The sequence below is a fragment of the Physeter macrocephalus genome, chromosome 5 (genome assembly GCF_002837175.3).
Source record: "Physeter macrocephalus isolate SW-GA chromosome 5, ASM283717v5, whole genome shotgun sequence".
NCBI lineage: Eukaryota > Metazoa > Chordata > Mammalia > Artiodactyla > Physeteridae > Physeter > Physeter macrocephalus.
In genome coordinates, this window is record NC_041218.1 from 43,407,290 (window position 1) to 43,432,221 (window position 24,932).

The 24,932-nt window shown below is 34.4% G+C and overlaps 1 protein-coding gene across 1 annotated transcript in view; it reads left to right on the forward strand.

Annotated features, from left to right (window-relative positions):
- DPY19L2 (dpy-19 like 2) overlaps nucleotides 1-24,932 on the forward strand; it is a 94,870-nt gene that overhangs the window by 39,414 nt on the left and 30,524 nt on the right. The window contains exons 10-16 of the mRNA XM_007128292.4: nucleotides 2,934-3,011; nucleotides 3,864-3,950; nucleotides 8,146-8,205; nucleotides 12,041-12,121; nucleotides 14,576-14,677; nucleotides 15,744-15,815; nucleotides 18,229-18,275. Of these exons, the coding sequence (XP_007128354.2) occupies nucleotides 2,934-3,011; nucleotides 3,864-3,950; nucleotides 8,146-8,205; nucleotides 12,041-12,121; nucleotides 14,576-14,677; nucleotides 15,744-15,815; nucleotides 18,229-18,275 (527 nt within the window). The remainder of the gene's footprint in view (nucleotides 1-2,933; nucleotides 3,012-3,863; nucleotides 3,951-8,145; nucleotides 8,206-12,040; nucleotides 12,122-14,575; nucleotides 14,678-15,743; nucleotides 15,816-18,228; nucleotides 18,276-24,932) is intronic.

Sequence of the window (24,932 nt, forward strand, 5' to 3'; positions counted from 1 at the left end):
TGAATTATCCATTGTTGTTTTACTTATACAACAAATTCATAATCTGGTTACCACTAAATGTGGTAATAGTCTCATTGCATGAGACTTTTCAAAGGCCCAAAGAAAAGAATTCCTGGGCCCAGTCATAATTATTATTGTGAATGCAGTCCTCTAAAATAAATGTTAATACTATAATTCACAGTAGAGCTGTACAATTTTTAATGAAATAAAGTACAACCAAAATAAAATGTCATATAGTTAGAATCATAGGCTGTGTCACATTTTCAGACTGACTTCTTTCACTTAGCCATATGTATTTTAGGTTCCTCCATGTCTTTTCATGACTTGATAGCTCATTTCTTTTTATTGATGAATAATATTCCATTGTCTGGATGTACCACAGTTTGTTTATCCATTCAACTCTTGAAGGACATCATGGCTGCTTCCAGTCTTTGGTGATTCCCTAAACATTCATGTGAAGGTTTTGAGTGGGCATAAGATTTCAGCTCAATTGGGTAAATACCCAGGAATGTGATTGTTGGATTGTATGTTAAGACTATGTTTAGTTGTGTAAGAAATTGCCGATTTTGTCAGGTTTTTGGATTTCAGCCATTCTATTAAGTGTGTAGCAGCATCTCCTTGTTCTAATTTACAGTTCCTAATGTAGTATTGGGTTTAGCATCTTTACATGTGCTTATTTGCCCTCTGTAGATCTTCTTTGGTTACGTTATTCACATCTTTTGACCATTTTTTTTTTTTTTCGGTACTGGGGCCTCTCACTGTTGTGGTCTCTCCCGTTGCGGAGCACAGGCTCCGGACGCGCAGGCTCAGCGGCCATGGCTCACGGGCCCAGCCGCTCCGCGGCATGTGGGATCTTCCCGGACCGGGGCATGAACCCGTGTCCCCTGCATCGGCAGGCGGACTCTCAACCACTGCGCCACCAGGGAAGCCCTGACCATTTTAAAATTGGGTTATTTGTTTTCTTATTTATGAGTTTTAAGAGTTCTTAGTACATTTTACATACCAGACCTTTATCAGATATGGGTTATGCAAAGATTTTCTCACAGTCCCTGGCTTGTCTTTAGTTTTCTTAATAGTGTCTTTTGTGGAGCTGGGGTTTTTAATTTTAAGGAAGTTCAGTTTATCTTTCATGGATCATGCTTTTGATGTCATAGCTAAAAACTCATCCTCAAATAAGATCACCTTGATTTTCTCCTATATTATATTTTAGAAGTTTTTTAGTCTGTGTTCTACATGTAGCTCTAAGATACACTTGAGTCAGTTTTCTGAAAGGTGTAAGTTCTAGGTCTAGATTTATTTTTTTTTAATGCATGCGTGTCCAAGTCTTCCAGTGCTATTTGTTGAAAAGACTGTCATTTCTCCATTTTGCGCCGTTGTCAAAGCTCAGTTGCCTATAATTGTGTGGATCTGTTTCTAGACCCTCTATTTTATTCCTTTGATCAATTTGTCTGTTTTTTCTCCAGTACCATGCTGTCTTGATTACTGCAGCTTTGTAGTAAGTCTTAAAGTCAGTTAGTCTCAGACCCTTTTTAAGAGTTTTCTCTTTGCCTTCGGTTATAACCAGTTTTTACTATGACATGCCTATGTGTGGTTGGGTTTTGTTTGTTTTAATTTATCCCTTGCTGGGGGCTACTAATACTTTATGAATCAGTGCTTGATTCTTTTTCTGTAGATTCTGGGGACTTCTCAGGTATAATGTCTTTAAGTATAGATTTTACTTAATTCCCTCAGCCCTTTCTGAGATGTAAAGTATGACCTTTATACTATATGCTCTACATCTCTTATGTTCTTTCATATGTTGTTCATCCCTTTGTCATTTTATATTTTCTTCTGAACTATCTTCCAATTTATCACGTTTGGCTGTGTTCAACCTGCTTAAACCCATTTTTGACGTCTTATTATTTATTATGGTAATATTTAGTTGTATATTTTTAATTCAGTTCTTTTTTTTTATGGCTTTCAGTACGCTCCTGGAATTTTCAATCTTATCTGTTATTTCCGTGCATATGTCAAACATAAAGTCTATGTCTGATGATGCCAGACATGTTTTTGCATGGTTTGTGAGCTAAGAGTAGTTTTTACATTTTTATAGTATTGTTTAAAAAATGTAGAAGAAGAAGAAGAGTATACAATTGAGACTGTACGTGGCCTACAAGTCTTAACATATTTACTATCTGGCTTTTGACATAAAAAGTTTGCTGACCCCTGAACTACATTTAGATTCTTCATAGATCTGTTTCTGTTGTCTTAGTGATAATGTCTTATCTCCTCCTATATCTGATTAGTTTTGATGTGGTATTAGACATTGTACATGAACAATTGTACAGTTAATTTGAGACTAAGATATTAACTTCTTCCAGAGAAAATTAAATTTGTTTCCAGCAGGCAAATACAGGGACTAACAGTCTTTAATCTCCCTCATGCAATCAGAGAATGAGATAATTCAAAGGTGGGCTTCAGTATTTTGGAGCGCTGCTTTGATTTCTGGTTCTCTCTTATAGTATAACCCTTTGAAGTCCCAAACCAAAGCTTGGGGACTTAGCAGAGATCTCATTCTTGGGGTTACCTGACTGCTAAGTGTGTGGAAATCTCTCAACTGTCTCTCTGCTGGCAGGCATCTGCTTCTGTTAGAATTGGCAGATGCCTCTGGAAGAAAAGTGACCCAAAATGTCATACTAATCTGTAGATTTCCACCTTTTCTCTGGTCTTAGCTTCCTAATTCTTTTTTTGCTGTATTAGTAAGCTGTGGCTTTCATACAGGTACTTTTATTATTTTTTCGAGCTATTCTAGTTCTCAGTGAGAAGGTTGGTTCACATTACTTTGACAATCATTATTGGAAATATAACTCTCCTCTTATATTTACTTTGCTTATGAATAGTGAAATGCTTTTCTACATTTTTTCACTTCTGCTTTTTTAATATTTTTATTTCAGATAGCCTCATTATTTCCCATGTATATTGTGGGGTACATTGAGCCAAAAAAATTTCAGAAGATCATCTATATGAACATGGTGACAGTTTTTTGAATATCTTTATTGGAGTATAATTGCTTTACAATGTTTTATTAGTTTCTGCTGTACACCTGGTAACATTTTTAATATTTATAAGTCATATATTAAAATAAGATCTCAGGGTTTATAAAATAGAACTGACTGTTTTATATACCTCCTCTCAAGTAGTATTTAATACATATGATGTTGATGATATTTAGAAGGATAACTGAATGCCATATTATAGCAACTGTACTTTCAACTAGACTGTAGATGTTTTGTATTCTCTGAAACTTTAAAAAATTTTTTGTTTTTTTATTATTATTGTCACTACTTTTGTAACTGCCTTTTCTCCCTGAGACCTGAGATTTTTAACACTTTGCATGAATATAACACTCTGTGAAATTTATGTTTTTGCATTATTGTTTTTTTATATTAGTTTCCAAACACATGTCCCTTAAAATAAAAATCTTTTAGGTAAGAACATAAAATAAAGCTTCCTTAGTGAGGGAAATCCTCAAGTAGTTCAACAAAAATCAGATTAGAAAACTAATAGTTATAAGTAAGTCTTTCTTATTATATCCCTCCATTATTGAGTTAATAGAAACAATAAGATTTTTCCTGTTTTCTTTGTACCAAGTTGAAAATAGGGGGAAAAAAATTAAATTCTGCCATATAGTATTTATGGTGTTGAAAATACTTAGAATCTATCAGTGTGTTGAAATTCTGTTATCACTTGGTCAGGATCTATTTATTAATCTTTTTTATGCAAATAAAGTTTGTATTGGAAATGACTATATCCCTGTAGACAAAAGATGCTTTATGCTATCTATCTAATAACTATAAAATGTATTTATTTTCTTCACTTTTCAGGTTTCGGTTCTCCTTTGTTTTGTGTTGATGTTTGGAAATCTAATGTATTTATCTTCTTATTATTCTTCGTCTCTGTTGATGACATTGGTAAGTGTTTGTTAAGCTTGTGAAGATTTTTTTTAACCTGTCAAATAGCAAGTTTACCCATTTAATATAGGTTAAGGAGAATAAATAAGGCCCTGTTTGGATTACTGCTCACATGAAAAATTTTTCCCGGATAATGCTTTTTGTCTACCTAATCCTTGAAAAATAATATAAGGAAAGTTTACCTTTTAAAGGCAATGCCCAAGTAAATTTTTTTAAAATAATAAGGTAATAAGACTTACTTTTTAAAATATGCCATAATTTATTATAAAAATTAGTTATTTCCTTCTAAGTCACTTCAGTAGGCTAAATACTTACTGCAGTGACACTGCCATTGCCCAAAACATTTTTGGAACTCTTCTGAATTGCCTTCACAGACTGTGCACATTCTTTTGAATGTCCTCAGTGGTGGCAAATCTTTGTCTTTTAAGGGTGGATTTGATTTTTGGAAATGACCAAAGTCTTGTGAATAAGGTGGGTGATTGGGCTGTGTAATACAGATCTTGATCAAAATATAGTGTGACGACAAAGTAATAAGACCTATTTTCTTGCACCCATAAGGAAATAATCTCTAAAGATAGTTTATAAAGAGGAGTTCCAAACTGTTTTGAGCAGTGGCAACATAATTATAATAAGGGTGTAGTTTCTTCATGTGACTTACTTTCATGGAATAACACTCATTTAGAGTTGTATTTGGAATGGTGGTTCAGTAAATCAGTTTTATTACCTTATAGTCACACTTCCGATATTCATAAACCAGAACCTGGAATGTTCTCCACTGGAAAGTTCCTAGAATGTTCTCTTTCCACAATAACCAGAAATGATAACTAACTACAGAAATACCAAAATATAGCACTTTTCTATGTATGGTGCATTGATTGAATCTTTTGAGATTTAGGTTTTTAACATTTTTTCTCCCCATACCTATTTTTTTTTTTTTTGCCTCCCAGTAAATGATTTCTCCTCTTTCTGTCTGCCAAAAGACATAGGTCCTTTCTTTTCAACATTTTGTCAAACTTTTTCAGTATTACAAAGTAGATGACTTGTAACAGTGTGTTCATCAACCTCTTTTTATGAAAACATTTTGTATTTTAAAATATAGCACAGTTGTAGAAAACCTCATAAAACCAATGTTTTATGTACTTAGTTCTGACTAGAACTGATTAGTACTGATTAATGGACTGTTACTTGGCAAAAATCCTTATAGTCAAGTCAAAACCATAACTTTTCTAACCATTCTAGAAGCCTTCCATGTAACCTGCCTCAATCATAACTCCCTTGAGCTGCTCTAAAACAGTAGTGACTATCTTGACTATGGTGATCACTCCAGGCTTTTCTTTATAGTTTCATCACTTAAGTTTCTATTTTTATCTATAGGTTTCCAATATGTCTCCCTGTTTTTTTCCCCAGGATATTTTTTTTTACCTGGGTCACTGAACATGTGAAGGGTTCTGTGGTCTAGATTTTGCTCCCGAGTCCTCATGGTGCCGCTTTACATCTTTTTTGTCTTCTGTATTTATATTAATACTTGGGTCTAAAACCTGGACGTGTTCAGATTTAATTCCTTTGGCAAGTGTATAGTATTCTTCAGTCAGGAGGCACATATTATCTGGTGCCTCTCTTTTTATGGTCAGCGCTTAGTACCAGATCCATTAATTCAGTAGGGATTGCAAAATGATGATATTCCAATCCCTCCCTTTACAGTTCACAGTTCATATAGGAAAAGTAAAGTACATTTCTAAATGAGGGGAGTTGGGAGGAAGTAGAAAAATATTTGAAGAAATAATGACCAAAAATTTTCCAAATTTGTTGAAAATTATAGTCTCAGAGATGAAGAATATCAGTGAATCTCAAATACAAAAAACACAGAGCTAGAGTAAGCATATTATCAAATTGTTTAAGATCAGCAATAAAGAGAAAATCTTGGGAGTAGCAAGAGAATTAAGACATGTTAAATACAGAAGAACAAAGAGCAAGGATGTCAGATTTTTCATAAGAAAAAAGTGCAAGCAACAAGACAGTGAAGCAGCATCTTTAAAATATTAAAAAATACTATCTATAATTCTATATCCAGCAAACATACCTTTCAAAAATGCAGGCAAAATAAAGACTTTATGACCTTTATGTTAAAGGAGGTCCTTCAGATGAAAGGAATATAATATTAGATCTCAGTCTGGCTCACACAAATGAAGGGCCCTGGAAATGGTAGCTAAAGGTTTTCCTACGATCTGTGACAGAATGGATAGACCTTGAGGGCATAATTATGTGACATAAGTCTGACAGAGAAAGACAAATACTATCTTTTCATTTGTGTCTTCTTTAATTTCTTTCAGCAGTGTATTCAGTGTGTAAGTCTTTCACCTCTTTGGTTATGTTTATTCTTAATATTTTATTCTTTTTGAGACTATTGTAAGTGGGATTGTTTTCTTAATTTCCTTTTTAGATAGTTCATTGTTAGTGTATAGAAATGCAACGTAGTTTCTTTGTTGAGTTTGTATCCTGCTACTTTGCAGAACTTGTTTATTCTAACAGCTTATGTGTGTGTGTGTATGTAGAATCTTTAATGTTTTCTACATATAAGATCATGCCATCTGTGAACAGAGATAATTTTACATTTTCCTTCTCAATTTTTCTGGTTTACCCATTTCGTTGTTTTTTTTTTCTTTTTTGCACTAATAAATATTACATGTATATTTTATTATACACCCTCCTACTTACACGAAAGGTAGCATACTATAGTCTTTTGCATTTTGATTTATCAACCTATTCTGGGTATCACTTAGCAACCTTTCCGAGATATCACTCCATATCAGTTCACGGAGATCTTCATTCTTTCTTGTAATTTCATAGTAAGTATTCCCTTCTGCATATTCCATAGATAATTCAACCATTCTCCTAAGTCTGGGCATTTTATTTATTTCTTGTATTTTGCATTTACAAACAATTTTGCATTGTGTAATCTGGTACATTTATATTTTCCTATTGTTGGAACTTCAGGAATCCTGGTTCATCTTGAGCCAATTAGATGATGCAAAATTCTCCTCCAAATCTTAGTAATACACAGGCCTAAGAGTTGTTTCTCATTGGAGCCTTTTGTTTTTCCAACACAAACTTGGGAATAAACAAATACCTTACCAACTTGTAGAGATAGTAGGAGGAGTATTCCTAGTCCCTGCATGTCGTTGTCAGTTCAAGCTGCTATAACAAAAGCACCAGAATGGATGGCTTACACGGAAATCTATTTCTTACAGTTCTAGATGCTGGGAAGTCCGAGATCAAGGTGTCAGCTGATTTAGTTCTTGATGAGGGCTCTCTTCTTGATATGCAGACAGATATCTTCATTGTATCCTCCCATGATGGAGAGAGGGATCATCTCTCTCATGTCTGTCCTTAGAAAGGCACTAATCCCATTTATGAGGTTCCTACCCTCATGATCTAATTACCTCTCAAAGGTTCCACCTCTAAATATGTCACATTTGGACTTAGGGTTTCAACACAGGATTGGTGGAGAGACGTAAACATTCAGTTGATAGCACCAAGGGTATAGTTTTTGAGGACCCCAGCTGTATGCATGAGTCTTAATTCCAGTTTCTTACCTTTCATAGTCCCAAGTCTTCTTCTGCTGCCCTCCCTTTTAATACAAGCCCATAGTTGTAACCCTGTTCTACAGACCTCCTTAAAAACTGCCAACTCCTTAAAAACTCTCCTAATTAATGTTTTACTTTTTAAAAATCTCTGGCACCTGTAAAGTTCCTTTTCTTTCTTATAAATTCAGTTAAATATATATTTTTTTAAACATTTTAAAATATTTGGGAGTTTGGAGAGGAAGGATTTTCATGTTAATTTAGACGACTAATTTTGCTGGGTAACTTACATGTACGCTTGCATGGACATACCTTCCACACACCATCTATCTCCTCAGAGGAACTGCCCTGCATAAAATATCCCAAGTAACTCAGTGAGGAATTAACTTGATTCCAGGGTCAACCTTCTGGTACACAAAGAATTTGGCTTTCAACACAAGGAAATTTTCCATGTCCAAATTCAGAAAAATCAACAATTAAGAAGGAAAATGGCTGGTGATAGCCAAGATGGAAGGGGGTGGCTGTGTAATTGTTGAAATGTGTAATTTTTGAAATGTAAGTTTTAAAAAGTTAATTTAATTAAATTCTGTTATTTTATGTCATATGCATTTTAGGTGATAATTCTAAGGAGAAATAAAATTCAAAGATTGGGTGCATCTGAACTCCACTTTTGGGTAAGGTTCAACATTTTTAACACAATTTCTTCAAATCCTTTTTTATTTCTATAAACTGAATACAGATAATATGCTTTAAAAATGAATGATTTATAGTTAGTAAATATTATAAATAGCTAATTACATAAGGTGGGAAACACTCCTTAGCAATATCTAGAAGTCATTTTCAAGAAGTTTGTTCATTTATTTCAGCACTACCCTCAGGCCTTTCTTCTTTACTTTTCCTTCTGCTATACCCTACTACCTTGCTTTTAATTTTTTTTTCTATTTGATTTGAGTTTCTTTCTTTAGATTTACTAACCTTCTCTTCAAAATAACTCAGTCCGTAGTTCTGTCCCCACTTTCCCTTTTTCTTTTCGCTACATTTATCCATCATCTATCTTTCCTTTGGCTTCCAACTTTAGACTCTGATTATTTTTATCCTTTTCCCTACAATCTCCCAGTTCCTTTTTATTTCAACTCGGCCACTACCTGATCTTTGTTTGACTTCTTTGCAAATGTACAAATGGATGGCCCATGTTACCTCTATATTTGTCTGTTATGTTACAAAGTAAAATAGGTACCTTATTAAGTAAGCACTGCAATGACTAATTCTCATAATATCAGACAGATGACATTCTTTTTCTCTAGGTCTTTAACATACTCCTACTAAAAAATAAAATCTACCGTATTGAAGAACTCTGTGATTACATATTATATATTGGTATGGTAAAACTGGAAATGATACGAGGGTAGATAGCCACTCAGAATACAAACAAACATAATGGAATGAGTTGCCAATTTCTTATTGCTGGAAGCATTCTCCCATCCCCTATGGTGAAAATACACTTGTTATTGAATGATATGACCCTTCTAATATTTGATTTTTTTTTTCAGAAAAATTGGCAAAGCTTGTTTTTTTAATGATTAAACCAAGAAATCAACAGAAAATTTAAAGATTTTTATTTAATAATTTAACTCAAAAGGAAGTCAAAATTTTAATTACAAATTACTGAAAAATGACAACAAATAGAGCCGTATCTGTGGATGTTTAGGGAATTCTGCCAAAGTTGTGTTCAGAGGAAAATTTATTGTCTTAAATATTTTCAATTTTAGACTGCAAAGAATAAAAAGCTTTCAAGTCAAAAATTTCAAAGAAACAAAAATCTAAGGAGAGAACAGTTAAGATATAATGAATGTTCAGCTTATATTTATGTTTTAAAACTGATATAATTAATACCATCAATCTCTTGCAAAAGGGAGAAATCAGTCATGGTAGTCATCTGAACAACACAAGACATTCTGGCTTTTTATGTCTTTTTTCTGGAAGACCGTCAAAAAGAAATAGCAAAGCTATTTTGTGAAATAGCACTTTTTCTTACAAAAACACCTGTTTTTGTAAGAAAAAGGGATAATCCATTCTTGTCAAATTGGGTTCATCCCAGGAATGCAAAGATGTTTCTGGAAAATTTATAAATGTAAATTATCACACCAGCAAATTAAAGAAGAAAAATATTTTATGATCATCTCATTAGATGCAGAAAATAAATTTCATAAATTTAAACATCCATTTATGATAAAAACTCTTAGCACAGAAGAAATAGCAGGGAGTTTATTTAACCCAATAAAATTCTTCAGCGGTCATTGGTTTTGCAGGAGAGATATTTGGAGTATTCCATTTATGAAGATCAAGATAAATATGTTTTTTCACATTTTATTAAAGGTTCAAACATGTAAAAGCAAGAAAGTAAATAACAGGATTAAAAAAGAAATGGAAAGAAAAATCAAAATTTATTATATCATTATTTACATATAAAACAAAGTAATTACTAGAAATTATAAAAATTCATAACATGGCTAGGTATAAGATTAATATTCAAAAGTTAATTGCATTTCTATTCTTTGGCAACAAACAAAAAACATATTTTTGAAAATATGCCATATATATTAGGGAGAAAAAATACATAGTATGTGAATAAATCTAATATTTTTGAAATTTAAATTTTTTTTAAAAAAATGTGTAAAACCACTTATCATGTAATAAGGATGAGGAAAATTACAACTTGAATGAGAAAAGGCAATAAAGAGATGTTAACGCTCAGATGAGTAAGATGTTGGGATTATTTGGCAAGAATTTTAAAGCAGTCATCATAAAAATACTTCAGTGAGCAATTATAAGTACTCTAGAAGCAAACAAAATATCACAAAAGAAATAGAAATTTTGGGCTTCCCTGGTGGCGCAGTGGTTGAGAGTTCGCCTGCCAATGCAGGGGACGCGGGTTCGTGCCCCGGTCCGGGAAGATCCCGCATGCCCCGGAGCGGCTGGGCCCGTGAGCCATGGCCGCTGGGCCTGCGCGTCCGGAGCCTGTGCTCCGCAACGGGAGAGGCCGCGGCAGTGAGAGGCCCGCATACAGCAAAAAAACAAAAACAAAAACAAAACAAAACAAAGAAATAGAAATTTTTTTTAAAAAAAGGAATAACTTGGGAATTTTTTTTTTTAAAGAGAATAACTTGAAAAATACTGTAAATGAAATTAAAAACTCAGTGAATGAGCTTCATAGAAGAATGAATATAACAAAGAAAGCAATCAGTGTACTTGAAGATAGAAGAATAGAAATTACCCAATCTAAACAACAGAGGAAAAGTAACTGGAAAAAATTGCTAGAGGCTTAGGGAAGTGTGGGACAATAACAGAAGATTTAATATTTGTATCGTGGAAGTTCCACAGGAGAGGAAAAAGAGAATGGGGCTGAAAAAGTATTTGAAGAAGTAATGGCGTAAAATAGATAGGTAGTGGGAAGCAGCCGCATAGCACAGGGAGATCAGCTCGGTGCTTTGTGACCACCTAGAGGGGTGGGATAGGGTGGTTGGGAGGGAGGGAGATGCAAGAGGGAAGAGATATGGGGACATATGTATATGTATAACTGATTCACTTTGTTATAGAGCAGAAACTTTTAATGCTTTTAACACACCATTGTAAAGCAATTATACTCCAATAAAGATGTTAAAAAAAAAAAGAAATAATGGCTGAGAACTTTGCAAATTTGGTAGAAGAATGTAACTCTACAGAGTCAAGAAACTGAGTTAATCCCAAGTAGGATAAAGCCAACAAAATCCATGCCAAGACACATCATAATTCAACTTCTGCAAATGAAAGGCAAAGAAAAAGTCTTGAAAGCAGACAGAGGGAAATGATGCATTACCTTTAGGGCAAAACTGATTCGAATTTACAGCAGACTTCTCATCTGAAACTATGGGAGCCAGAAGGAGGTGGCACAACATTTGTCAAGTGCTGGAAAGAATTGTCAACCACAAGTTATATATCCAGTGAAAGTGTCTTTTAGGAATGAAGGGGAAAGTAAAACATATTCGCAGATGAAGGAAAACTAAGAATTTGTTGCTAGCAGAGCAACCCTTAAATAATGATTAATAGAAGTCCTTGAAACAGGAAGTAAGTGATGAGAGAAGGAATGTTAGAACATCCAGAAGAAGTAAAGGACAACAAAATGGATGCACATAGGTCTAAACATAATAGACTATTCTTCTCTTGAATATTTCCTTTCATGTGTTTTTGTTTATTTTGTTGTTCTTTAGATATTTGAGTCCAGCTTTTCGTTTATTTCCTTTACTCTCATTTTTATTGATAAAAGTTTATGAGGCCATGAATTTTCTTCTGATCATTGCTTTACATGCATCCCTTAGTTTCTAAGATGTAGTTTTCATTACCATATTTCAAAAAAAATTTTTTTTGAGTTTGTGTTTCCCTTTCGCTTAAGACTTATTAACGGTAGGTTTAACTTCCAGGAGGAAGGGCCTTTTGGTCTTCTGACTTCTATCTATTTTGTTTATTTTCTAGATAATTCAAGGAAGTGCTTGGTTTTGTGGGACAATCATTCTGAAATTTCTGACATCTATAATTTTAGGTGTTTCAGGCCATGTAAGTACTTTCTAGTTAAAACATTAGAATTTCTATAAATATTTAGTTGGATGAAGACTTTGAAACCATCTATTTTTAAATGAAACCTCTTCATTTTATAGAGGTTAAGTGCCTTCTTCAAGGTCCCAAACTAGTTATTGGCAGAGTCAGTACTAATACCCTGCAGATCTTTTCAACCCACTAAGAAGAAAGTATATCACTGAATGGTGACTTAGCCTTCTAGGAAAAAAATATGTTAAGTAGTTGTTTATATTTTGGTTAAAATACAAATAGTTTGTTTAATAAGTTATTAATTCATTGTAAATGTTAACATATGAACAGTCTGTACTCAGCTTTGCAATATAGAACTCAAGGTCTCAATATAGTTTTATTTATAATTATAGACTAAAATTAAAATGTGATTTGATATTTTTAAAGTTTTTCTTGTATAAAGAGAATGATAAAAATTCTCTGTCTTTTCAACTTCTAGAAAATATTTGGACCACATCCCTCATGCATGTTGTATCTCTCTGTTTTAAGGCTAATACCTCAAATAATGGCCCTTTTCAAAGCAAAAGTTCCTATTAACTAGTTTGTTTTGGGAATAGAAAACAATGCATGATTTTAACTTTTGATTTTTCAGCACTTTCTCTTTGGATATGAGGATAGATGAGTGTATCATACAATAATCTACTCTGAAATTTACCTTTTGTAGTACTGTCCAGTTAGGACTCTGTCTAATGCTGAAATTGCTTCAACTTTAACAAGGGATTATAGATAGTAGTTACTCCCTTAAAATGTCAAGTGCTGTCACTATCCAGGAGAATTGAGCCTGCATACATGTTCATGTTAAATAAAATTTCAAAATGTAAGGATTTATTTGCCATTTATTGTTAGATCTGCAGAGTTGTTTATTAGGTTTATTTGTTGTTCTTAAATTTTTATTCTGTAGGGGGTATACATTTTATGGTAAATTTATTTAGGCCTCCTAAGTTATTTATTAAGTTGGTCTGTTATTTTCTTTCTTGCCTTGCTCCACATTGTCACCCAACTCTTTACAGATCCTAAAACACACACATACACACACACACCCCTTGGTATTCTTTTTTTTTTTTTTTTTTTTTTGCGGTATGCGGTCCTCTCACTGTTGTGGTCTCTCCCGTTGCGGAGCACAGGCTCCGGACGCACAGGCTCAGCGGCCATGGCTCACGGGCCCAGCCGCTTCACGGCATGCGGGATCCTCCCGGACCGGGGCACAAACCCCTGTCCCCTGTATCAGCAGGCAGACTCTCAACCACTGCGCCACCAGGGAAGCCCCCCCCTTGGTATTCTTAAGTGACTTCTGTGTGACGGCTGTGAGAAAGACTTGAAACTAAAGTGGCTTGGTTAAATTATAATTAGTCACCAGGCCTAGTCTAAATTAGAAAAATAAAGTTAACTGTAAATTATCCTTGGTACTGGTAGATAAGGTGAATCATGAATAAATGAAAACCATAGATAATCATCAAAGTTGATATATAATAATTTATGTCCTTGTAAAGTTGTTTCAGTTAATGTTTTACATGCCAAATATTTTTCTTTATCTGGCCTTCTAAGAATGCAGTGTAAAAATAATTGTCTCGGGCTTCCCTGGTGGCACAGTGGTTGAGAGTCCGCCTGCCGATGCAGGGGACATGGGTTCGTGCCCTGGTCCGGGAGGATCCCACATGCCGCGGAACGGCTGGGCCCGTGAGCCATGGCTGCTGAGCCTGCGCGTCCGGAGCCTGCACTCCGCGACAGGAGAGGCCACAACAGTGAGAGGCCCGCGTACCGAAAAACAAAACAAAAATAATAATAATTTTCTCACCAAAGTAGGTAATAAATAATCAGTAGAAAATAGTTCTACATTGGATTTGGTTGGTGGTGTTTATTTTAAAGTCCTTTGAGATCAAGTAACTAAATCAAAGCAGTATGTATAGTTGTTGTAATTCTCTTGAAGAGTAACTCTCATAGCTAATGGCTTGAATGTATGTCTGAAAAATTCAAGAAGCACCAAAAATTGTGCTCAATGTATGAGGCTTTGTGAAAATGGCAGTGCATGGAAAATTTGTTCATGATTTACAATGTGTGGTGAAAGGAGTTAACTGAAATTGTTTTTTTCTTGATAAATGATCTGATTATAAAATCTCATGATCAACTGCATGGTGGTTTGTGCCCAGCAAATGTTGATTTTAGCTCATTCTTTACATTATCACCTTCTCTGCTTGCTTTTTCTGAACTTCTTTTTTCCTTTTCATCTCTCTTGCTATTTCTGTTTGTTTTCAATTTTCTTCATAATTCAGCACATAATGTGATTCACTGTATTTTTTGTTTTTTTTGGAGAGGCATCTATGTGCTTTGGATTTATCTTCTCTGTAGACTTTACTATTACATCAAACCAATTATTATTAACTATAATTATTTGTGTAATTTTAATTTGTTTTTATTTTCTTCCAGATTTGCCTGAGTGACCTTATTGCAGCCAGAATCTTAAGATATACAGATTTTGATACTTTAATTTACACCTGTGCTCCTGAATTTGACTTCATGGAAAAAGCGGTATGAATGTTTCTTTTTTTCTCCTCTACAGGTATGATGGGTTCTTGCTCTTAAGTCTTCCCTTTAATCTGAAACTCAAAAATTTTATTCAGAAACATCCAATTTACTTACTGTATCATTTTTTTACGGTAACTTTTGCTAACTATATGGCCTTCCTCACCTGGTTTCTTATGTGTAAAATCAGTAAACAATGGCCCCTACCAGGGCGAGTGCATAACATACTGTATGACCCATAGTCAATTACTGTTACTACAGTTCAATTACTTTTAATAATCTGGGTCAGTTGGAGGTATGAGACCACTCAGGAAATATAAACCCAAATTCTTGTTTTTGTTTTTTAAAAATTCAGGTTTTTTTCACTTAATATCCCAAATATTACAAACTTTTAAAATAAGACATTGCCAAGAAAGATATACTACTAATCATCTGTTATTCTCTTATCCAGTCAGTCATACATTTATTCAAAAACAATTATTGACCACTAATTATCTGTGAGGCAGTTTGTAGTTGGACTATGAAGAGTAAAATTACTTGATTCCTGCCTTCAAAAAATATATAATTTTGTTACATGGTAAATCACTCTGTATCATAATTCATGAGAATTATTTAGCTGCTCCTATTATTTTAGTACTTATTCATACTTACAGTAATTACTTAGTGTAACTTTCTTCATTGTTAGTTCTATAGTTTCACAAATGAAAATAACAGAATTTGCAGCCCAGGAAATGATAATCTAGGGCCCAGGGATCAGTAAACACACATTTTAAACTTACTATTATATAATATAAATAAAGGAAAGATAAAGCCAAAAGAAAGGCAAAAATAATATCCATAGCTAATTTTAATAGTTTTTATCATTAAAACTATTTGATATATTTGTGTAACTATTTTATATTTTTGATTCTTGTATTAGAACATGAAACTCAATAAATATGTAGTCTGTTAATGACAAAGATATCTTTTACCTTTACGAAATCTTATTGTGACACTCAAATTGACATACATTTTTATTCATTTAATGTAAAATTTAATAAATAATTATTTTGAATAATTTGCTATATTTCAGACGCCACTGAGATACACAGAGACATTGTTGCTTCCAATTGTTATGGTGATTACTTATTTTATCTTTAAAAAGGTATTTAAAATTTTTTTTCTTGCTTTTGGGTTCAAGACAAGGACTTAGATTAATGCTAATAGCTCAGAATTCTGTCTTACTTTTAGGATGAACTCTTTCCTCCCTAAAAAACTTTTTTTATTCAGATTTTTCTTTATCTAGTATTATGTGGGTTTTTTTCTGAAAGCCACATTAGAAAAGATATTTTTACTTATTCTTTTGAAAGAAATTTGTCAGTTACCCACTATGTTCTAAGAACTACGTTAACAAAGTAGGTACACTGAGATAAATAAGACAAGCCCAGCCCTATCTAGAAACTCACAGTCTGAGCCGGGGGGAACATTCAGCAAATAATTTACCAAATGATTAAATAATTGCAATTGTTATAGGTACTAAAAAAGAAAAGTACAATGACCACTTTGGTATCTTTCAAAAATATAAAACATATTCAAAAAAGTCTTGATCCATTTTGAGACATGAATAAGAGAAATTTGTATAGCCATTAAAATATCATTCTCTACTGTTCACTGTTTTCACAAAAAAACAAAATGTTATCACAATAGAAGAAATAATGTTTAAAATACCACTGGAAGATTCTCTTGGTCTGGCAGTAGTTTATCCAAAAGTCTGGTTAAAGACAGTGGGTCCTCAGTTTTTAGCAATTTTGAACCATCTTTATTTTTATTGTTTAAAAGTTGTCCTGCCTTAAGTCAGTATGTATTTTATGCTTTTAAGCAGATAGCAATAACATGATTTCTCTACTGTCATATGAAGTGTGGTTCTGTTGAAGCCAGTGTTCTAAATTTAAAGTCAAATTGCCTATCTTCCCTATGTAGTTCCAGTTCCCACATTTCTCATTCCTTTGTTTTCACATAGAAGATGAATAATTTATGAGTGAGAAAGGCATCTCCCTGTACATCTCTGTTGTTTCACCCTTGATCCAGTTCCCTAGGGACCACGTGGAAAGAGTCAGGATAGATACGAATGGGTAAACTACACACAGGTTTGCTGCTTTCCATTGCTTTGGCCCTACTTAGCTCAAGTTGCAGATTTTCTCCACTAGTCTATTTTTCTGTTCCATCATGGCAATTTGTGTTATTCTTACAAGGCTCCACTTGGGGGGGACTAATGCAAGAATTAACTGTTCAAGTGGGGAGATATCTAGCACAGGAGAAAATAACTAGATCTACTATTAACTATTTTAAAAATAAAGATACAAGATCTGAGACTCATAAACATAATACTAGCCCCCAAACATACCACAGCTCAAACTGTGCACGTGCAGTAGCAGGCGCACGCACGCATGCGTACACACACACACACACACACCCCCACCCATCCCTGCAGCCATTAAAGCTTAACTCGTTTCTGCATCCACATAAACACCTCAGTCTTTATTTGTCCTATTATGGCTTATTTTCCACCTCAGGGATACTTCTGATGTTCATTTAACTTTTCACTTGTGTGAAAGCACTTCTGAGAAGGAAAGGAGGAAGGCATGTCTAGTATGGTTTCCTGTAACACTATTGAATCTTAGACTCCTATAAATGCATATATTCGGTTATCTATACCTTTGAATAGGCTTTTGCTTGCCAAAAAAGACTGATAATCTCATTTTCATTATTTGAAATATTCGTCCATGCCGGATGCCCTTGAATCAATGAGAGAAGTTAAAAATTCTAAACTTAGATTTAATTTAACATTAGAGTCGAAATTTTATTACGTATTTTTTTCAATGTTTATCTGTGAGTTATAAGCCACATATCATGCAGAGTGCAAAATTTTAAGTTCCCCATATTTTTTGCCTTCACTCCTCCTTCTCTCATCATCATCTGGTACACTTTTTTTTGTTTGTTTGTTTGTTTTTGGTTGAGCCACGCAGAGTCTTAACCCAGGGAGGTCCCATTTTGATAAGTGCTCTTAAGCCTTCTGTAGCAGTGACTTCAGGCTGAGGTATATCAGGGAAGCAGATACGCCATAGCTAATTTTATAATAATCAGGAGTTTGAGTGAAGCAGGCATATAGACTGTGTAGATAGGAAGAAATTCCTAATTCGCTTAGAAGGTCAAGATAAAATAGTCTCTGAAAGTACCTGGAGGAAGCTGCCTCCTTTGTGGAAACCAATCCCCCACAACCCACCTGCCTCCCAGTAAAATATAAACTTAAACACTGGTAAGAAGTTATCCACATATAAAAAGCTTAGAATTTTAGAGCTGAAAGATTTACTCCAATACTTTCTATTTTTAAATAGAAAAGGAGGTTACAACTTCAAGAAATTATTTGCCTGAGGTAGAGCTGGAACTAAACTGTTTCTGAGGACTCATTTTAACAATAAAAATACTTCTTTCTAGTGGGGTATTTTTGTTAATAAATCAGGACATTTTAAACATCACTTAATTCCTTAGAAATTTCATCGATTTGATTCTATTCACAGGCTTTTCGTGATATTTTATGTGTCTTATCTGCAAACACTTATCTGAGGTAATTATTTCATAGTTGTTTTTAAACCATACTATATTCAGTTATTAAATAACTTACTGTAATATCAGTTTTTCAAATGAATATACATTAAACTTCAGCATTATGATTAAAACAGAAAACATGAACCAAGCTTAGATGTCTTCTTAAAAAAAAAAGACCAAATGTTTTATTCTTATGGCTGTCTCTCTTTTATGCATTTGGACTTGTTTTGAAGGATTTATATTTGTGAATTAACTCAAAGTTTAAATTGATTTAGTTTAATTTTAATATACCACTACAATTTAAAGTCAGTAAACAGAAGTAAGCTAAAGTTTTATTTTGGCCATTCTTTTTTTTTTTTTTTAAACTTTCAGAGAAAGCATACTTGTTTTTCTGAATATTCATGAAATAACTTTTCCTACATTATTGTTAAAACTGCTTGTTTTATTGCATTTCTTTGTGGTTTTATTAGTCACTAGAATTATGGGATAAACAAATATGAGCAAAATATAACTCAAATCACACGTTGCTACAGGACATGAGAATTGTGAAGAAAACGTCCTTCTGAGGAAAATTTTACCTCAGATTACATTTTATATTTGTAAATGTGTTCATTAGATGGATTATTTTAAATAAAATTTATTTTAGGACAGTTATAGATTTACAGAAAAATTCTGAAGGTAGAATAGAGAGTTTCCATGAACCCTGTACCCCATGCTTATATTTTCAGTAAACAGTTTTGTATGGTAGCCAGAAGAGCTAATTAGAATCTTATGGTTGAAATGGTAACATCTTGTTAGTTGAAATTGTTTCCAAATCAAGAGGGTTAGTAGATCCACTCTACTTTGTTCTGGTCAGATGGAGCCCGGGGGAGCATGTCTTGACATTCTAAAAAGAATGTTTTTAGAGCCCTGAAAACTGTTCACTTAAGGAATGCATGAAGAGACCTGGGGTATTTAATTGGATAATAGAAGATTGAGGGGTACATGGCAGCTGTCTTCAAACATTTGAGAGAGTATAATGTGGAAGATGACAGACATGAGGGAGCCAATTGGTGGAAGGAAGATACTTAGCTCAAAGTTAGGAGGTCTTTCTTGGCGATTACATTCCTGCAAGTGATGGCTATGGGCAGAGTGGCCTTTAAATCACGAAAATAATACAGTTGACTGTTGAACAACATGGATTTGAACTGCATGGGTCCACTTATTTGGAGATTTTTTTCCAATAATAAATACTACACTATTACTAGATCTGTGGTTGGTTGAATCCCGGGATACGGAGGGACCAAGTATATGGAGGGCCAACTATAATTTATACTCAGACTTTCAACTGCACCCCTCACCTCCATGTTGTTCAGGAGTCAACTATATGCTTATAGTAATACAATCAGAAAAAATAGTATATCAAGAAAAGAGGAAATGTTCCCCTCTCTTAGATGTACTCCTCAATTAGTGCTGATTATAAGTGGCTTTGTATGTATCATTCCAGAAAACACTTCTGAAAACCCAATGTATTGTTTAAGTGGTATTATTCTGTAACTTTTTATGTAATAGCGTGTCTTGGGCATCTGCCTAGATCTTCCTCATACTTTGTAGTAGTCTCCACGTTTTATTGTTCAGCATTATGAGTGACTATCATGTAATTAGCCATTCCCACATCAGTGGACATTTAGATTACATTTATCTTTTTGTCATAACAACCAGTGCTATGAGTAATTAACATCCTTGTACACATTCATTTGAACACTTATTTCAGTATTTAGAATATTTAATATTTGAAATATTTGATATGGGACTGCTAGACCATAAGGTATGAATTTTTATAATTTGAAGGATACTGAGAACTTATAATGGTGAGAGTGTCCATTTCTCTGCATCTCCATGAACACCACTGTTTAAAAAACTGATAGTACTTTAAGAAGTAACTCATCTTACAAGTCTTTGCCAGTGAAGTTTTATATCTTTCCATATGTCTGTTGGCTATTTACGTTTCTTTTTGACCATTTGAAAATTGATTTGTGGTGTCTTTTTATATTATAGACAATAATCTTTTGCCTATTATGTGTATAACATAGTTTATTCTAGGATATCAATATGTAGTTTATTAATGGTCATTGCTTTATAGAAGTTTAAAATTTGTATACAATCACAACTGTACACTTGCTGTGTTTTCTGTGTTAATTTCTGTGCTTAGAAACACTTCACATCAAAATCATAAAAGTATTTCCCCATATTCTCTTTCATAGTTTTCATTTTTTGCCAAATAAATATGTGTATATATAAAGTATACAGTACAATGATTTGATATACATATATGTTGTAAAGTGATCACCACAACCAAGTTAATTAACACATCCAACACCTCACAGAGTTACCTTGTGTGTGCGTGAGAACACTTAAGGGCTACGCTTTTAGCAAATGTCAAGTATATAATGCAGTATTATTAACTATAGTCACTATGCTGTACATTGCTTCCTCAGAATTTCTTCATCTTATAGCTAAAAGTTTGTACCCCTTAAAGAACATCACGTCATTACCCCCAGTCCCCAGACCCTGGCAACCACCAATCTACTCTCTGTTTGACTTTTTTTTTGGTCTTTTTTAGATTCCACATGTGAGTGATACCATAAAATATTTGCCTTTCCCTGTCTGCCCTGTTTCACATAGCATAATGCCTTCCAGGTTCATCCATGTAGTTGCAAATGACAGGATTTCCTTGTTCTTTATGGGTGAATAATAATCCATTGCATATAAGTGCCACATTTTCTTTATTCATTGTTGCCCTAAAACAAATGGACTGCCAGATATTTCTCCAACAAAGATGGGTTTATTGGGGGTCAGCAGAGGATTGCACTTTGAGGTTTACAACCATGGTGAGCCACATGCAAGTCCCTGCACAGCAAGGAGAAGAGAACACTTTCATAGAAGGGAAAACGAAGTTGGGAGAGCTATAGTAAACCAAAAGTCCATTTCTTTTCATTGGCTGAATGCCAGGAAAGAAGAGGAATCCTTCTTCTTCCTGTTGGAGGACTCTGCTGTTGTTACAGGGCATGAAAGTTCCCCCTTCGTGTCTCCAACTCTATTTAATTGAGATTTCTATTTATTAATTTTTTTTACTTTCCCCCTTTTCATCAAGACCTTTCTCTGAAAGCATCATTCATCAAGAGTCAGGTTTTCTAGTTTCAGCAGCTTTTTGTCCCTCAGTGCTAGGAAGGACCTTTCCTGAGTGTAGTGTCTCACATCAGAGGAAAAGTGCACAGATTGGAAACCTATTGAGGTCACATGTGAGTAACAAGGAGGGGTGGCAGGGAGAACTCACAGGCGCTTTTTTATCTAAAGTTCATATGTTATCAAGATCCTAGATATCTGTGATCATCCGAAGTGTTATGTCATCCTTAAAAGTTTGATGACAAACTTCCAACAGTCCTGGCCTGGATATCCTGGGAAAGCTGTCTCATCAGATGTCGTCTACGTCAATTCTGGAAAATCTTTACTTTCAAGTCACCAGATGATGTGCAGGTCCAGTCAGTTCTGTAGTTTCTTTAGGTGTGTCACATGAATCCAAGAGTCTGTTGCTTGGATTCTGGTGGCAAAAGGGTTGGTTAGCAGTACCTGATAGGGGCCCTTCCAGCAAGGTTGAAGAGTGTTCTTCTAGAGATGTCTCTTCCAATAGGTAAAATCTCCAGGTTGCAAGGTGTGATGGTTAAGGTTTTTGTCTCCCAAGAGTGCACTGTAAAAAGATTGCTCTAATAAAACATGGTTATTTTATTTTATTTTTTTAATGCTAATGTTACAGTTTCATGAACTGTGTTTAGTGCTTTACATAATTGATCTTGTCTAATCTTTGTAAAAAAAAAAAGTCAGCAAAGTAGACATTATTAGCCCATAGTACAGAAGCCAACGGAGATCTTGACAGGCATTTCATCCAAGATTGAAAAATAACCAAGGGTTGTAAGAATTGGATGTCAGCAACAGAATGACATTTTGAATTGAGACAGTGATTTTAGTCTCTTCATGGCATAATGGTAGAAATTATTCTTAAATAGAACACCTCCTAAGATAATATAGGTCAGTAGTTGTTTGTATTCAGGTTTAAGTGCTTCAGGGAAGGTGCCAGGTGACCATCAAGCATATGACCTGAAGCCATCTCCCCACATCCCTTCACAATAACACTCTAATACTTGGTGGCTATAAGGCACTTTTAATTTGGAATCTAAACAATGTCCTTAACAGAAGCCTGTCTTATATGCAAGGCTCCCTGAAGAAGACAATGGGTGAACTGCATGCTGCCAATTCTGCTTCTGTGGTCACAGCCCAGACCTTGCCACTGCCTGAAACTGCTCCTTTTAAGAAATCCCACCTGGTATCCACATGCTTGCATTCCTCTTCTCCCCACTCACTAAATCTGTTTGTTCTTCAGCTGCCTCAAGGCGCCAAGATCTCAACTGCTGTAACCTAATCAGCATTCCTGGTTTGCTTTCTGACACAGCCTGGAATCCATGGTCAATCTCTATTATGGTTTCTTATCAAGAATTCTCAACTACCTGGTTTTTCCTCTGCATATGCTCTATGGTTCACACCTCTCTGTTGGTCTAGCAGTCTCCACTCTCTTCTGCACAGTAGAGATGATTACATAACCTTAATGAATGACAGTGACTCCACCAAAAGAGCTGGTTCCTGGCAGCTTCTAAGGCTACCAGTTCTACTCTTTAGGTCTATTATTTTAGGTACCTTTCTTTCCTGCTCCCCTTTGTTGGCTGTTTCTGACCTCACATCTCTCCTTTAAGCCCATTCCCCAAAACATGGTTATTTTTAATAGAAGCAATTATGCCTTTGTGATATTGGAGTATCTCTCCCTTTGTAAGCTGTAAGTCAAAAGAAGCAGGAGACAAGTGCCTTGAGAATCCTGTGACTCTCTCACAGGGTGAGAGTTCCAAAAGTGGTGGATCTAAGATTTAGAAGGACCAACAGCAGTGCTTTTAGAAATACACCATTCATCCATCAGCAGACACTTAGGGTGTTTCCATATCTTGGCTATGATGGATAATGCTGCAGTGGACAAGAAAGTGCAGATATCTCTTCAGGATATGGATTTTTATTCCTTTGGATGCGTTCCCAGCAGTGGGATGGCTTGATCATATGATAGTTCTATTTTATTTTTTTGAGGAACCTACATATTGTTTTACACAATGTTATACCAATTTACATTCCCATCAACAGTCCACAAAGGTTCCCTTTTCTCTACATCCTCACCAACATTTGCTATCTCTTTTCCTTTTGATAATAGCCATTCTAATAGACATGAGGTGATATCTCATTGTGGTTTTGAATTGCATTTCCCTGGTAATTAATGATGTTGAGCACATTTTCATGTACCTGTTGACAGTTTATTGACAATTTTTATGTATATTCTTTGGAAAAATGTTCAGGTTTTTTGCCATTTTAAAATCAGATTTTTTTTTTTTGGCCATTTAGTTGTATGAGTTCCTTTTATATAGATACTTCAGATCCACAGTTTGCAAATATTTTCCCCCATTCTGTAGGTTTCTTTTTCATTCTGTTTCCTTTTTGTGCAAAAGCTTTTAAGTTGATATTGTCACCCTTTTTTATTTTTGCTTTTGTTGCCTGTGCTTTTGGTGTCAAGTCCAAAAAAGTCATTACAAAGACCACTGTCAAGAAGTTTTTCCCCTTTGTTTTCTCATAGTAGTTTTATGGTTTAAAGTATTAAATTTAACCCTTTCATCCATTTCCACTCAATCTTGGTGAGTTGTGTAAGACAAGAGTTAATTTCATTCTTTTGCATGTGGTTGTCCAGTTTTCCCAACATTATTTATTGAAAATGCTGTCTTTTTTCTGTGCATGTTCTTAGTGCCTTTGTCAAAGATAAATTGGCAGTTTATGCATTGGTTTAATTCTGGGTTCTCTATTCTGTTCCATTGGTCTATGTGTCTTTTTTATGCCAGTCTCACACTGTTTTGATTACTATAGCTTTGTAATATAGTTTGAAATCAGGAAATGAAATACCTATAGCTATGTTCTGCTTTTCTCAAGATTATTTTGGAAATTCAGGGTCTTTTGTGGTTTCATATGAATTTTAAGATTGTTCTTTCTATATCTGTGACAAATGTCATTGGAATTTTGTTAGGGATTGAATTGAATCTGTACCACTTGGGGTAGTATGGACATTTTAACAACATTAATTTTTCCAAACCAAACGCATGGGGTATCTCTCCATTTAATTGTGTCTTCTTCAATTTCTTTCATCAGTTTCTACAGTTTTCAGTATACAAGTCTATCTCCTCCTCAGTTAAATTTATTTCTAGGTACTGCAAACATGGACAATTTTATTTCTTCCTTTCTGATTTTGATGCCTTTTGTTTCTTTTTCTTGCCTTATTGCCCTGGCTAGGACTTTTAGTACTGTGTTGAAGATAAATGGCAAGAGTGGGCATCCTTGTTTTGCTCCCAATCTTAGAGGAAAAACTTTGAGCTTTTCACCATTGAGTGTGAAGTTAGCTGTGAGCTTGTCATATATGGCCTGTATTATATTGTCTATACCTAATTTGTTGAGAGTTTTTTTTTGTTTTTATCATGAAGGGGTTTTGGATTTTGTCAAATGCTTTTCCTGTCTCTATTGCGATGAGCACATGATTTTTATCTTTCATTCTGTTAATGTAGTG